Raw genomic sequence first — 12,972 nt, forward strand, 5'->3', positions numbered from 1 at the left:
CCATAAACCGTTGTTTAATTGCTATTTGGACGTTTAATGTGGTAAAGGTGTCCGATCTAACCCCACAGTACTATATGCCCAACGTATAAACTGCTTCGCTTTTTAATCAGGATTACTCTTTCACCGCTTTTTCATAAAGTACAAACCAACAAGAATATCTTGGTCGACGAAACACGGGGTCTGTAACGCGTCAACGCTAAGTTACGTTGCGCTAACGTACGCTGACGTGGTGGTGTTTACTAGAGTGTTTGAAGTCGTGTAAACGGCAGATTACTTTTATCTCAAGACGACAAATTGAACCGCTGTCCTCTGTACTTTAGGAAAGACGACCCGTCAAAATTTTATACGAAACAGATATGGCGGTGTATTTTTTTTGAAGTTGGATTTTCAGGGCATTATGCGTCATACAGACAACTGTGGCTTTTTCCTTTGAATTCGATTTTTTTAGTGGAAATAATTAATCATTTAACATATATTATGACGTCATATTAGAACTTCCTGTGTGTAGGATGCACGCTCGGTGATTGGCCAACGAGGTGTGACGTCACATGTGTCGCGATTCGAAATCATCCATGCGTGTCTCGATGACGTAATTGGGTCACGTGTCGACGCTAATCCGGTGAATGATGTGGTTTGGAATTGAACTTTCATTATGACGTCACAAGCGAATACAAGGAACAATTGTGACGTAACACTCATAACTACGAAAGAGAATCGCACGTTTTAATCGTGGAATTATAAAGTAAGATCTTAATTTTCGCATGTTTTGTAATTGTACCACTATATAATATCACGGGCTTTTAATTATGAAGCCCGGTCACAAGAAACACATTTACAATGTACTGTCGTTGGTAAGAAAGCAAGTACGTTCGCGCGCCCGGCTGTTTAGAAACACTCATTAAGTCTTAAATAATGATAGAGTGCGCTCCCATCAAAGCAATTCCCAAGCTTAATGACCTATCATTGGTAACTGTTATTATAATAGACTTTGGTTGGACGATGTAAGTTAACTTTAATGAGGTATTCGAACCTCGTCGACTACAATTTTATGGCGATTGTGACGTAGCAACGCGCTGGTCTGTGACGTCACTATGGAGTTAAATTTTCGCTAAAAAAGGCGTTGCTTGCATACGCGTAAATTGGATCGGTAGTTTTTTTTAACATGAATTAAAATGTATAGAATATATGGCACTGTTGTGTAATATGGAAACCCTCAGCAAACAATATCCGATAATTAATAATCGTATTTTTAACAAAAAATGAATTTACGGTTATAGTTCTGTAATATTCTTTGTAAAAGATAATGCACACAGCACAACCTTGTTTAGCACAAAAACGTACACTTAATGTGTACGAATTTCAATCTAGCGATGGTAAACAAACATGTTGTGCTTTTTCATTTGACGGAAGTTCACACATGACAAATTACGATGAATATTTGCAACCTGCGAAGCGGAAAATTGTCGTTGGTAATTGAAGAGTCGTATTTCAAAGAAAAATCCCGAATTATGAAAAATAAACCAAATCCCGTCTTTACTATAACGGTCTTCAAAGGCTCGGTAGCCATAATATAAATCCGGGTTTCGAATCCTGGATCCAGGGAACAAAAAAACGCCGTATTCAAAGCGGTAATAAGACAATTTCGGAAGCCTACGGATTTAAATTGGTGAATTAAAATTGAAAAACGAAAATGTTCTACGTTCGACTGCTGCTGGTCCAGCGCTCGGCCATTTTTAGGCTTTTCGACAAATTGTTTTTGAATTACTTAACGACCTTAAACGAGCTTTGAAATGAGAGGCGACGTGTTCGTTTCTTTTTCAAACAAAGTGAATCGCTTTGCTAGGGCTACTGTGTGACGTCATAATGACAGGGCGCGGTTTCGCGAATTTGTATTGGGCGTAATAACTGATCGAATAAAGACTGAATAATTGTCTGTTCTGCTGTTGTACAAAAACGTAACAAAATATTGTTGGTTGGGGTAAGATGGTTCATGTTTTTGCTCTCATTTATCGTCTAACATCTAACTTATAGTTAACAAGGAATATACTATAACAAAATCCCCACCTTGCTGTAACATAAAATTTATTTAACTCTTTAAATACGATAACGAAGATTGAATAATTAAAACATATGGGAGAAATTAACAACACAACCTTAGCCGTTAAAACACGGTATGGGTAAAAACTGCTTGAGGCAAAGCGTTCAGCAAAGCTTGTCGCTGCTAAACAGGTTACAAACAGGCTACAAACAGGCCAAGCCAAAAGGTAATTAACCAACCGCTATTTTAAAAAATAGAACCAATTTTAACTTCAAGTTAAAAAATTAAAAACGGCCATGTTTTTTAAATATTAAACAGGAATTTTGTCACGGTAAAAAAATAAATGAATTTTCGCACTGCCCTATAGAAACGGTGCCAGGGGTCATTTTTGAAACCGAAATCCTTAAAACCTGTCCCTTCCAGTTAGTGGTTTATTATGAACAGTTAGCAACCGATCTATTGTCCTGTTTTCCAATTTCCAACTCGTATTAATAATTTATAGAGTGGAGTTAACTAAGTGCCAGTTGTATCCTGTTACGCTCTCAATATCGAGACGTTACAAAACCCTTTGTCCACTCTTCCACACTATAGCATTTTAAACACGACAATTTTTAACCACAATGTTACATTTTGACTTCTAACTTAGCCAGGGTTATGTAGTTTTCCTCTGTAGAATACACTGCGGCAAAAATGCGGCCTATATTTTGTGTTGTCGTCGAAATTTGGCTTTTGTTCGGTTGTTGCGAAAGGTAATATAACAGTTTTATATTTTTGTTAATTTTTTTAGAGTTGTAGTAATAAACTATTATAGGCATAAACGATATTTGATTTTAAAAGTAAAATAAGAAGTCACATAAGTACTCGTAGTATCGGCCAAATACTCGTATTAAATGTTTTATTATTATCTATTTATTTGTTATATCATTACATACTCTATTACAATTGTGTATAACATTATCACTTACTGAATAAACTCTGAACAAAATTTTACAAATGCTAGTAAGAGTGAATGTACCATGAATAAAATTAAACGTTATACACTTTGTAGCGCTTGGATACAGTCAAGTTCACCCCAAAGAGTTTTATCTATGATAGGAATGATTGATGATGGTTTTTTTCCTGCCGGAGTGGTTGAAATTTTAGACATCGATGTATTTGGTCCAGCTTTGTACTGGCGGTGAGTAATTTTGCATTCAGAAAAGACTGATTCATGATGTGGCTGGCGCACCTGCCTCTAGCCAAGGTAATTGTGTTCGAGACTCGATGCTGCTGTCATTATAGGTGTAGCACAACGGCACATAATCCCACAATGTGTATGTGTCCTTGGACTGTGTTAGTCGCTAAACACTTAATCATTGCGTGTTCTTCATTGGCGAGCGAGTAAATTTTAATTGATTATTGACGTGCGGCGATGTAACAACGCATAACAACAAACAACGCATAACAACGGTGTAACAACGCATGTTACTTACTTCGCAACTTGCAAGCGGACGAGAGGTGCATGCGAAAAGACACCCGTGTTATAACTTTCTTATAACTTTACGAAGATAATAAGTAGTTATCCCTATCGTTTAATCGCGAACTCTTTTCCTTTAATTATTTCGTTAACATTTTTTTCAGAAAGAACTTTTCCGCACCGCACGAGTTTGCAATTCCTTTACCTTTCGGAGCTCGATCTTTGGCGTTCGACAGAAGACGGTTTTTCATTGTACGTGATGGGGAGGTTTACTCAAAGAACAATCTCTACCGTAATACAGATTACGTGCTCTTTGGGGGATACCTGTTTTGGATAGAGATGAGGATAAAACAAGAGGAGCAATGCAACATCAATGGGTTGCGGCCCGGATTCAATTTTCAAAATAATCTAAAACAAGGAACAGTAAGCAGGTAAATTTCACGTACACAGTTATATTGAATGAATGAATGTAACTTACTTTATCCTCGCGTGGCAGGAAAATGACAGCCGTTATAACACGAGTGTTCTGTTTCATTCACCTCGTACCAACCTATAGGCTACCATGTATGTTACTTTGTGGGTGATTGCGAGCAACTCGCGGGGACAAGATGTTTGAACAGAAAATTTATGTAATAACGACTGTCGTTGCCCTTTTACGCGAGAATAAACGAACCATCATTCATTTATTTATTTATTTTTTTGCTTCTTCTTTTTGGAGGTATAATACTTAGCTTCTCGGCCTGTAACTATATTCCAAAAACATCGCATTTACTGAATCGCATTTATTGACCGTTTTAAATTTGTCGCTGCGTAATGGGGAAATACCCAATACGTAACCGGGGAATACCTGTAACATGGAAATACCCTAAGAAAGATTGACAAAACGTCTTTTGCTTTACGTGCAGATATAACTCTAATTTATAAATGTTTTATTTTTAGCACACCCGAACCAGGTCTCTGCTCAGCTGCTATAGATCCAATTTTCTCCGAGGATAGACTAAGCATTCCAATAGAAACTATACGCAAAAATGGAATGCTATATTTTGGGGAGGTTTACAATAAATTCAAATTAGAGCACAGCGATGGAGACTTAAGTGCAGTTACTAAAATGTGGAAAACATGGGATATGGTATTGATAAGTTTATTTGTTTTTTTAATGGCTGCTGCATTAGGATGGTTGTATACGTGGTCGGCCTGCTTGCCTGCCTGCCTGGAGTCCAGAGGTTTGATACATATTTAAAGCGACTAGCATTGTAGACATTTGTGTTGTTTTGTTAAACATTTAATAGCAATTGCCCCAAACCAGTGCTCCCTTATTGGTTGTCAAAATTGTTATCCAGACGTAAAAAAATTCCACATCAAAATAATTAACCGAAAAGTTGCATACCTGATAACTCATAAGTAGGCGAGGCCTGTGAAACGTAACACCCCTGTTATAATGGTTATCGGTACCGGCCACAATAAATATTCACCAACAAAGTTGCATACATAAAACTTATAAGGAGGCACAAGGTGTATACTGAACAGAACAACTATGTTATAATGACTGTCGGTGCACGCCACAACAAGTTGTATTCTTACATTTATTTAGTTACTCTAACACGATTAATGTATTTCCACCAGTACACAGCTGAAGGACAAAGATTTATATCCATCCACCATACCACTGAATTTAAATCCATTTCCCGGACAGGCATTCTCTCCAATTACCAAGTAGTTCGCATTCCCAATAATCTTGCTTTACCCCCCACTTTACGTTATGCCTACAATGAAGTTATACGTTGGACCACTCTGACGTCATTCTACATTAGTAATGACTTTATATATGTTGGCCTTGGTTTGGATGGCTCAGTGTATGTGAGATCAACCTATTTTGACATCATTGTAAAGGTATTGTAGTCTCTTACTGGAAATAAGGCATTATGTAGGTTAACTACTGTCATTAAAATCCTATAGTGTGGGCAACTTCATACACACCTTGTAGAAAAGTGTAAACTTTAAACATTTGGGGGTCTAAGTTACTCTGTTTGAAGAATCGATTATTAAATGGTTTTTAAATTAGAGCACATACCATCTTGGCAAAAATGCCCAGCCTAGCAGCATCAAGCTTAGATACCATAGATGGACCCACATGCGTTATTGGTTGCTGATAACAGACCATATAAATCCCCTACTTTAACATAACAGACCATATAAATCTCTTAAGATAACAGACCATATAAATAACTTTCTTTTCAAGTCAAATGAATCAACAATCGGTGCGGTCTATTTGCAAATCATGTTTAAGTCTAAATCTTAAGTCACTTTGGACCCTTAAGAACTTCACTAAAATAACAACACATAAATTTTAATTTTAGTTTTAAGGTTAACATTTTATTAATTTCCGTTGATTTAGGTTGATAATCCACCTCTGCACTTGGGGGAACTCACGTTCAGCCACAACAGTATCATTGGTGTGGACACCAGAAATCAACTTCATACTTCTAGTGATTTTATACAAGGTGAAACTATATAGCCAAGTTTTTATGCGTGTGAAACGAATAGTCTGCGCAAACACACAACCTGTAAAATATTGTTCGATTTAAAAGAGATGTGCTGCAGATATGGAAAATTTTAGTTTTGTCGTTTAAAAAACCTGTATATTTAAAAAACCTATATATTAATGGATTTGTAGCAATATGTCGTGGAGAGAAAATTTTAAAATATGTGTCAGAAGCTTAAAAACACAGATTATTTTGTTCACCCTTTTTTTTACTGTAGAATATATTGTTCCTCATGTTCCTTGTGGTGATGGCTCTGTAGCAACACCTGGTGGTTGCTTGACCTACTATGACACTGGCCAGCGGATGTCGCACAGCGAGCAACATGCTACCTGTCGAAGTCTTGGCGAAAAATTTCAGCTCGATTTATCCGATGTTCATCACCACTCAACCATGAAGTCAGCTGACAATTGTAAGTTATAAAACTGGGTGTGTTTATGTTTGCCTCATATGCTGAGTTAAAGCGAATTGGATTCTTACCAAATTCTAAATCAACGGTTTTTAATGAATATAAACCTCTAAACACTTTCTCGAAAGAATTTATTAAACCCTTCAATTTCCTATAGAATCTTAAGTTCGAAACATAAATATATATACATTACAATTTCCCTGCCCTCCTTTAAAAACACAAGACATATTCAAACAATTAGGGTTCGGATAGAATCCAGTTTAAGAATCACATATAAGTTGACAGTGATAAAAAAATTGTGTCATTAGTGGTAAGGTAATGTGCAAGCAGCATGAAATGTCCTGTAAATTAAAAGCTGCCTGCCCATTTGTCTTCTCTCACGTTTTTTTCAAGAGCATGTTTTGAAATAATCTTTAAACTGTTGAATGTTTAGATAATGGGACAACTCTTTCCTGTATTCTGTTCCTCTCGTATGCCAAGGGCCTCAATTAGTAATGTAACAAAACTCTCTTTATATATAATGAAGCAGAACACTTGACTAATGTTTTCCTAGACTGGCACCGAAACAAGAATGGCCGAACCTACCTTTTTAGTCAAGAGGTTCTAAGTCATGATGACGCCGAGCTGAAGTGTTCATCACGCCCTTCTTTGAGTTCAATGTCGCATCTTGCTGTTGTAAACGATGATGAGCTAAAGCTGTTTATGTATGAAAGATTCAAAGCTAATATTGGGGACTTGAGGTGGTTATCAATTGGATTCCATGTTTGGGTTGGTGCATATTGCGACTGGCTTGGTGACTGGATGTGGTTGGATGGCACCAAAGTATTAGATGTAAAAGTAAATGATGTTACAACTGCTTCTCCAACTACTTCATTCTGGGCAACAGAAGAACCTGTCACTGATGCTGGACCAACAACAGCTTATGTAACAACTGGCGCTAGTTTGGATAAGAGAGAGTGCTTGGCATTAAGAAAACTATTCAACTATACGGAGCTTGAACTGGTGGTTATAGATTGCATGGAGGAACATTATCACATATGCGAGCAATGTAAGAAATTGTTTAAATCTAAATTAGTTCTTAAGGACATTTTTTTGGTACCAACATATTAACGTCATTTCAGATCTCCTTTATTAGGTTGAATAATATTTAAATCATGTATATTGTATCTTACTATGAAAAAAACATGGAAATGTTGGCGTTACAAAGAAATTGGCCATAAGACCTATTTTAAGTTTATGGTATAGCTGTAACATTCATTTTTGTTAGATGAATATTTTGAGGAATACTTTTACGATGTAAACATCACCCTCACGCTGCCATACCCGGGATATGATGCCAGGCCTTCAGTTTTCTACCTTGGTGAAATTGCGTCTGTAACCAATGCACCCCATAAACGCTGTGGAAATTTGTGCCATGCTGAGGCAGCGAATGGATGCACAATGTTTACTTATTTTGAAAGAGCAGGGTAAAAAAGCAATTCCTAAATTCACAGGGACATTTAAAACAAACTGGAAATTTTGCACTGTAATGCTTTAGACAAAAAAATACTTAACAACAGTTGATATAAATATGTTGTTTACGTCCTGATGAAGTTTAATACTTCATGTGATTCTTAAGATATGCTGTGACCTGTTCTGTTGATTAATGATAATGGCTCAATGATAAATTTACCCACCAATAATAGTGTTCTGTAACATGCTCCATAGTCTATACTTATTAGACTTTTTTTCTGAATAAGTTTACCATTGTCTCCAGTGTCAAAGTTGTACTACTTTATAGGAATGGAGCGTTTGATGGTCATTGCTATGGGACAAATATACCTACAGATACCAACTTTACTTCTTCATTAGCTGCCAGTAGATCCAAAATCAGTGGAATAAGGAGAATATCGTCGCGTAAGTTCATTTAAAAATAAAATTTATTAAAAAAATTGTTGTCATCATTTTTTGTTGACGTTTAAATTAAGTTTTTGTTATTGTGTAATCAAAAGCTAGGTAAAATGTTATGTAATCATTTGTGTTGATGTATATGATTTATGATACAGTATTTAAAATGGTTGCACCTTTATCTTTAAAAAACCTGTGATATTTATGCATGCTTTAACGTGGTACCCTTTTTTTTCAGCCTCAGTTTTCATTGGAAATACTTCAATTCCTTCAGAAATTGTTTACAATACAACTGTAAAGTTGGGTAGGTATTTTCTTTCATTCCTTAGGATCAGAGCAGTTTAGTGTAGTTTAAATACTCAACTTATATTTAGTTTAGGAATCCTGTCACAATAAATTACTGCTGGATTTGTTTGTGTAATTGTAACTGAATTATAAGACTGCTTAAAGTGTGTACATATTGTTAAAAGCGAAATAAATACATAAAATTAATTGCCAACACATTTACATTTATGTCAATTCGTAAGCGGACACAAGGTGTATGAAACAGAACAACTGTGGTATAATGACTGTCTTTGCTCCACCAAGCGAAGATAAATGAGTTAAATTTATTTATTAAATTTTTTATTCAAAAAATTCATAGAAATATTTCCTTCCAGATATTGAATCAATTTATAATCTGGGTTGTTGGAATGAGGTACAACACAGTTCCTTATCAAGTTTGGAAGCCAGGCATGAAGTTTTAGATACACCTGTCGGTTCCCGAGCCTATTCGTTTGAAAAATGTAAAACTGCAGCTAAAATACTTGGCATGGCCCAGTTTGCATTGCAGTCTGGTTCGTGTTATGGATCTCAGTTTAATGATGACTCATACAAGAAGGCTGGGAATTCAGAGCAATGTAATGCCAATGGTAATGGTGGGACCAGCTCTAAGCAAGTGTATGAAATTCGTAAATATGGGTTTGGTAAGTAACTATTTGCAATTAGGAAATTCAAGGTTGTTTATTTAATGGTTCGATATAGTGGTTAATGCTAAATTTGCCTTTTTAAAGGTATAAAACGTTAGAACATAGTGGTCACTGAGATTCTGTAAAAAATATTCTTTTTTTAAATATTTTAAAAACTGTTTAAACCGTGTGTTTTTAAAAAAGAGACAGTGGAAATTTACGTTTTATTTTTTTAGTTTATTTACCCAGTATTGTTATAAATTAAAATTAAGTGTTTCCATTTTCAGAAATTGGAGGTTGTAAACAAGTACTGTCTCGAATACAGTGTGGATCATCTGGCATCACTGAAGTTGACTGTGTTGCAAAAGGATGTTGCTATGACAGCCAAGGGATAATCAACTGTTTTCAAAAACTCATACCAGCTAAAGGTGTTTTGATTAATCTAAAATTCTTATGGTGGCCTACAATACAGCATAGTGTGCTAAATGTTGGAAGAGCTTGTGTTTAATTTTATTTTTTTAAGCATGAGTTTTTTTTAATTTCGAAAGATTTTACATCTTAAAAAAAAATATCAAATAAGGGCAGCCATGGAAATAACAAAAAATAATTTAATATTTCCATAAATCAAACTGTAAATGTAAGAATACATTTATTCATTTCTCCTTAGTTGATTTATACAACCTTGGCTGCTGGAAGAACCCAGGAAATGTTTCGATTCCAATGATTTCTTCGTCATACCTTGATGGGGAGGACCCAGTTGCCAAGTGTTTACTTACTGCATACACTAATGGTTTTCAAGTATTTGGTGTAGACAGGACAGGGAACTGTTACTCATCTGCTGGTGCACTTTCAGCATATAGAAACATAGGCGTATCCAGAGACTGTACAACTGATGGTCTTGGGGGTTCAAATTCAGTGCAGGTTTACCATATACCATATATCGCAGGTAATGGTTTGAATGTGCTTTTCTTTCGTAGAAGTGTGGGGCTGTTTTACTATGCACATGCTTTTGTTTTTTGGCTTCAACCCTTTTTTACAGCTTGTAGAAAGCTATTTGCCTCTTGCTGGTTTTGCTTAAGATATGCTTTGGCTTTTTAACAACTAGGAAATGCCTTTTAAAATTAATTCTTAATTTGGGCTTTTTAATAATTCTTCATTAAAACAAATTTTTAATAATAAAACAAAAACTTCTGTCATTCATTTGAAAAATAGAAATCACAGAAGAAGTGTTAGACCTGGGTTGTTGGTACCACAATAACAATGGGCCTGTTCCACACATTGAATATTCGGTCCCTGAGCTAAGTGGACCATATAGATTTCGAGTTAATGCTTTTGAGAAATGCAAAAATGCTGCAAAAATGTTTGGATACAAAGTCTTTGGGCTCAAAAATGGTGGAAAATGTATAAGTTCTGCCACAGCTGGGGAAACATACATGCAGCGTGGAACTGCTTCTACGTGTCAAAGTGATGGTTTGGGGGGTTCATATGGTGTTCAATATTATGAGTTGATTGTAAAAGGTGATATACAATAGTCAGTCCACTAGCTGCATTGTTATATAGCGCAGCACATGAATAAAAAACTAAACACTAGGCAACTACACTAATGCAGATGAAAAGGTTATAAACAAGAACTGTATAACTTAATATTAAGAAATACTGTATAACACGCCTGATACACACTGCCGGCTTAGCTAAGTAGTCATATTTAATAAATTAGATGGATGAAAATGACAAACTTACTAACATTTTTTTGTAATAGAATTGCAATACTTATAGCAACATGCCTTTTTGTGCACACGGATTGCCATTTAGAATATTACCTTTGGGTTTCTGTAATTTAAATATGTGTTTGTCTCTTGTGTGTGGGATCTGCTGCTTTGCCATTATTTGTATCTTCCCTTTTGTGCATGAATATACTTCAAGTCAGTGTTTTTCTCTCTTGTATTTTACTTTAGGGAAATTTAATACCAAAGTTTTTGCTTAATGTTTTGTTCGCGTTTAATCAAATAATTTTACCTACCAATAACATGGACACATTTTGTATACTGCATGAAAAGTATTTATCCAAATTAAAAGACAACCCACTTTTGGACCACAAACCAATGGTTTAAAATTTTTTCAATCATAATTTTCATTGGAAAATTTACAACTCTGTAAATAAACCTCACTTTACCAGGTGATATCATCCAGTATGGCAGCGGACCGTTTACTTTCCGTGGCTTAGAAGACTTAACACGAAGTTTACATGCTAATGCTCTCGGACAAATTGCCACTAACATGTTCAGCTCTCAGCTTTATTACAGCATTGAGCCAGGATTGTCGGGCGCAACCAGCACTGTGTCATTCAAATCTGCTTCAGAAAGAAATTCTTATATCTCATCAACATCAAGCCTCGCTCTCAGACTTCAACCTTTTGAAGATACACCTGAGTTTAATAATGCAGCTAGTTTTGTAAAGAGTGAAGTATCTGGCGTGGTGAGTAGTGACACAGTTTTATTTGTGACACTAGTTTCATTTTTTTTAAATGTAGCCCATTAATTCTCTAATTCTTTCTTCAACACGTTAATAAGTCATGGAACTACTAATATGTACAGTATATTCTTAATACCAATAGCTTAGGATTATGTTTCTTTGGGAAAGACGTTCAATAGTAATTGCTTCAAGTAGTCACCAATGGGTTATTCCAATTATCTACCATACAGAAATATATAAACAATCTACAGAGTTACATTCATAACCACTTGTAAGCAGGCATGTGTATATGAAATAAAACATTCCTGTTAAAACTTCTGTGGCTTTACCAGGAGAAGATAAATAAGCACTCATTCATAAAGTTGTCCTTCCATGTAACAATAAATAGGTGGCTATCTTTTGTTTTGATGCCTGTAGCATAGTTGGTTAGCGCACCTGCCTTGAACCCAGGGGTAATCAGTTCGTCGCTGCTTCTATTGTGGGCGCATTTGTCCTTATGCAAGACACTTAATGGCAATTTCTCCAACCCAGTGGTCACTAATGATTTGTCTAATTTATCAGCCACACATAAAAATGAAAAAAAATCCCCAAAAAATCACCTACAAAGTAACATACTTGGTAACTCGTAACCTGGCCAGAGGTGTATGGTTTTATAACGACTGTCGTTTTCCGGCTACGCGAGGATAAAGTAAGTTACATTTATACATTCACTGATAATCTCCATTTTTAGAATGTCTACACATATGAGTCAATAAACTTTCCTGGTAACTTCATCTTCATTGGTAGCAACAATATCAATCTACAACCAATCCCACTAACCACTTCACCGGCTCCAAATGTAGTGTTTACACCCCCAACACCAGGAAATTATATCCATAGTTTATATTGTAAGTAATATCTGTACAATTTTTTTAACCAAGTAACTACACACACACTTGTGGAAAAATATATAATTCAAATTTTTTAATAATTGAAAAAACAGATTATGTTTAATATGCCTTAAGCTTTATATTCAGTGAAGGATCATATTAAGTTGAAAAACTTTTGTTTTATGAACTTTATTTTTATTTTTAATAATTTACACCAGAGTCCGTATATAAACATGAGTTATTTCATCACCATAGAAATCTTACAGGGCAACCAACTGGGGCTAATTTCGCCGATTGTTTACCCTAGCAATGGGAATTTTTAAACATATTTTTCTGCTTAGTCGCAGTTTATTT

General features: G+C 35.5%; 1 protein-coding gene across 1 annotated transcript; it reads left to right on the forward strand.

Moving 5' to 3' along the window:
- Window positions 1-2,296: 2,296 nt before the first annotated feature.
- On the forward strand, window positions 2,297-10,473 carry LOC108950884. The gene is made up of 14 exons (XM_026840064.1): window positions 2,297-2,787; window positions 3,087-3,215; window positions 3,659-3,925; window positions 4,434-4,623; window positions 5,118-5,384; window positions 5,890-5,995; window positions 6,255-6,446; window positions 6,997-7,491; window positions 7,711-7,909; window positions 8,224-8,339; window positions 8,569-8,634; window positions 8,990-9,295; window positions 9,565-9,705; window positions 9,945-10,473. The coding sequence occupies exons 1-14, from the start codon at window positions 2,729-2,731 to the stop codon at window positions 10,373-10,375; spliced, it is 2,964 nt and encodes a 987-aa protein (XP_026695865.1). The 5' UTR covers window positions 2,297-2,728; the 3' UTR covers window positions 10,376-10,473.
- Window positions 10,474-12,972: the final 2,499 nt, after the last annotated feature.

Source organism: Ciona intestinalis, chromosome 2 (assembly GCF_000224145.3).
Source record: "Ciona intestinalis chromosome 2, KH, whole genome shotgun sequence".
Lineage (NCBI taxonomy): Eukaryota > Metazoa > Chordata > Ascidiacea > Phlebobranchia > Cionidae > Ciona > Ciona intestinalis.

Coding starts and splice junctions, on each gene's coding strand:
- LOC108950884 (XM_026840064.1), top strand. CDS start 2,729: ATGCGGCCTATATTTTGTGTTGTCGTCGAAATTTGGCTTTTGTTCGGT. Junction 3,926..4,433: donor AAACAAGGAACAGTAAGCAG/GTAAATTTCACG, acceptor TTTTATTTTTAG/CACACCCGAACCAGGTCTCT. Junction 5,996..6,254: donor TTCTAGTGATTTTATACAAG/GTGAAACTATAT, acceptor TTTTTACTGTAG/AATATATTGTTCCTCATGTT.